Source organism: Ochotona princeps, unplaced genomic scaffold (genome assembly GCF_030435755.1).
Source record: "Ochotona princeps isolate mOchPri1 unplaced genomic scaffold, mOchPri1.hap1 HAP1_SCAFFOLD_4987, whole genome shotgun sequence".
NCBI classification, from domain to species: domain Eukaryota; kingdom Metazoa; phylum Chordata; class Mammalia; order Lagomorpha; family Ochotonidae; genus Ochotona; species Ochotona princeps.
This window is the reverse complement of record NW_026701639.1, coordinates 26,025-29,117: the sequence shown is the minus strand read 5'-3', so window position 1 is coordinate 29,117 and position 3,093 is coordinate 26,025. Positions and strand designations below refer to the sequence as shown.

Here is a 3,093-nt window from a genome sequence, read left to right as displayed (position 1 = left end):
ACTCTCATTCTATTTCTGAAGGAAGCGGAAGACGAACAATCAGATCCCACAGGCGTAGCATCCATTGCAGCACAAGGGGACCAAAAAAGCTCTTCTTCCTTGTGCACATGTTTTCGAGATAACAGCAGTATATCCTCGTTGTTTTTTGCCGTGCTATCATCACTATACCAATACCAGTTCGCATAAGTAACCCCTTCTATACTTTTTTTTTCTTCTTCCTTCTCCTCCTCCTCCTCGTCTTCAGAATAATCTTCATTACTTTCTCCCTCATTTTCATTCTCCTCTCTATCTTGCTTTAATTCATCTCTTTCAACTTTCTCTTCTTTTTTTTCATGTAGTTCTTCGTTTCTAGAGTAATCAATGCTAGTATTTGTTCCCCTCTTACTATATGTGTTTCGCTCTTCCTTGTCAGCAAAACGACTACTATCACTACTACTCATAATACTACTGCCACTACTACTGCTGCTACTATTACGACTGTTCACGTTGTTAGGATCTCTGTTGTAGTACCTGCTATAACAACACTCAATACTACTTTCAGTATTCTCATGGTTTCTATATACATCATTACTATCGCTGTTCTGATCATTACTGAGCTTGTTACTATTGCTGTTATTGTGACAGTCGTTATTATTGGTGTTGTTGGCGTGCGGCTGATAACACTTGTATATGGTATTATTGCTGCTGCTTCGAGCATCCATTCTAAAGGGACAGTCACATATGCTGAGACCTCCACTATTACAATTATTGTTCGAGTTATTATCACTATCGTAGGAGGTAATTATAGTACGACTACTACATGTAGTAGTGAAGACGCTTCTGCTATCACTCCTGTTATTGTTGTAGTAGCTAGGGTGACAGTTGTGACAGTATGAGGGTTGGTCGCTGGCCACGGTCCGGAGGTAAAGCATTGTGCTATGACTGTTATTTTCACTAGTATCACTACTATTATTGTTATAAGGACGACTATTGCTATCGGTGTCTTTGTTGCTGATATTTTCCTTGCGCTGGTGGTGTGTCTGGGCGCAAAAGGGATGGTATTGGGAGCTCTTGTTATAATAACCATTAGTATTCCTATCATTATAATTATTATCACTACTAGTATTATTATTAGTACTTGTACTTGTAATAGTAGTAGTAGTAGTAGCCGGACGACTTATATTATTCCCATAGTGATAGATGGTGTTGTTATTATTGTTAGGGCTGTGGAGTTGATGGTAGCGGTGGTATTGGTAGTGATGGTGATTCCGGGGCAGTGGGCTGTTATTACTGTTGTTGTCGCTAGTACTGCTGTTATTACTGTTATTATTGTTAGAATGACTATTGTTGTTGTTGTTATTGTCTTTATTATGATAGTAGTGGTACTGGCTGCTGCTATTATTACTATTATGACCACTAATACTAGTACTAGTAGTAGTTGCTGTTATTGTAGTAGTAGTAGTATGGCTGCTTATGCTATGGCTGTTAATATGATTGTTATTGCAATTAATATTATCGTAATTCCTATTACTGTTAGCAGCAGTAGTAGAAGTATTGCTACTTACACTATGGCTGTTATTATAATTGTTGCTGCTATTATCATTTGTAATATGACTACTACTACCACTACTACTATAAGTAGTAGTAGTAGTATTGCTGCTTATAGTATGGCTTGTAATAGTATTGTTACTGCTTTTACCACAACTGTTATTACAAGTATTAGTACTGTTGTGTATTACGTTATCGTAACATGTATGAGTGAATTGATAGTGGGTCTGGTCGTTCTTGCTATTATTTTTGCTAGTAATGAGAAAATTTCTGGGGGTCTTTTTATTACTATTATGACTATTGATATGGTTTCTTCTCTTCTTCAAATAATCGCAAGTAGTGTCAAATTTGTTGCTCTTATAGGTGTCATCAGCATTGTTGTCATGATCACTATCATGACCATTGCCAGTGTCTTTATATGTATTGCTGTTGCTATTGATATGTTCCCTCTCATAACAACTGCTATTGCTATCAATATTATAATTCTCGTACATATTAGTACTACTACTACTACTTTTGTGAATATTGTCAAATTTACTACTACTACCACTACTACAACTATTACTGCTAACAGTGTTGTCATTATCTGTATTACTTAGGCTATTAACACTGATGTCATAACAGCTACTGTTGCTATTATAATTATTACTATCAATTGTATTTTCATATGTATTAGTACTACTGTTGCTATTGACACTACTGTCACAACATACACTCTTGCTGCTTATATTATTATTGTCATAAGTATTAATACTGGTATCAGTACTAGTGCTGTTGCTGTTGTTCATGTTGTGGTGACGGTGGTGATAGTGATAATATTGATGTATCCTACTACTGTCTTCGTTATTACTGTGGGTTTTTATCCCAGGGTTAGTGTTCTTGCTGTTGTTGTTCATATATTTGTAGTTGTAATATGTTTTGCTATTATTAGAGAATTCATTGTTGATATAATCGTTTTTGTAACCCTCGAAACCTTTCTTTCCATTCCAGTGAAAACGTAAGTTTGATGAAATCATACGAATATCATCTTCTTCAATCATTGTGTTATTATCGCTCTTACTCATAAAACCTCCTGCGATACTGCCTTCGTGAACGGTTAATTTTCTATTATCAATTTCTACCATAGAATCCTCTTCTCTATCAGAAATAGACATAACTTTTTCTTCTTGCTCCTGTACCTCCAATATTTTCTCTCTTCTTGCTATCACTAGAGATGCTGCTGTTGCTGCTGCCGCTGCTGCTGCTGTTGCTGTTGCTGCTGTTGTTGCTGCTGCTGCTGTGGCTGTTGCTGCTGTTGCTATGACTGTTGCTGCTGTTGTTACTGCTGCTGTTGTTGTTTTTGCTGCTGCTGCTGCTGTTTTTGATACAGTTGCCTTCTTACTCATTTTACTTCTAACTGTCGCTTCTGTACTGTCATCTTCATCATTGGCTGCAGTAGTCGTAGATTTGCATAGATTGCAGCTGATGCTGCATAGACACCCCGCCCCCCCCCCCAGCCGCACTGCTGATTCGGCTGCTGCATGCACATTAGTTTCGGTGCTTCTGCTGCAGCAGCATGCACGGTAG

At 37.6% G+C, this 3,093-nt stretch overlaps 1 protein-coding gene across 1 annotated transcript; it reads right to left on the bottom strand.

Annotated features, from left to right (window-relative positions):
- Positions 1-50: 50 nt before the first annotated feature.
- LOC131479442 (putative uncharacterized protein DDB_G0286901) lies at positions 51-2,681 on the bottom strand (the record flags this gene model as incomplete). Its single annotated transcript, XM_058659950.1, has 1 exon — positions 51-2,681. A coding segment is annotated over exon 1 (2,631 nt), but the record flags the coding sequence as incomplete, so codon positions are not given.
- Between the last annotated feature and the right edge of the window lie 412 nt (positions 2,682-3,093).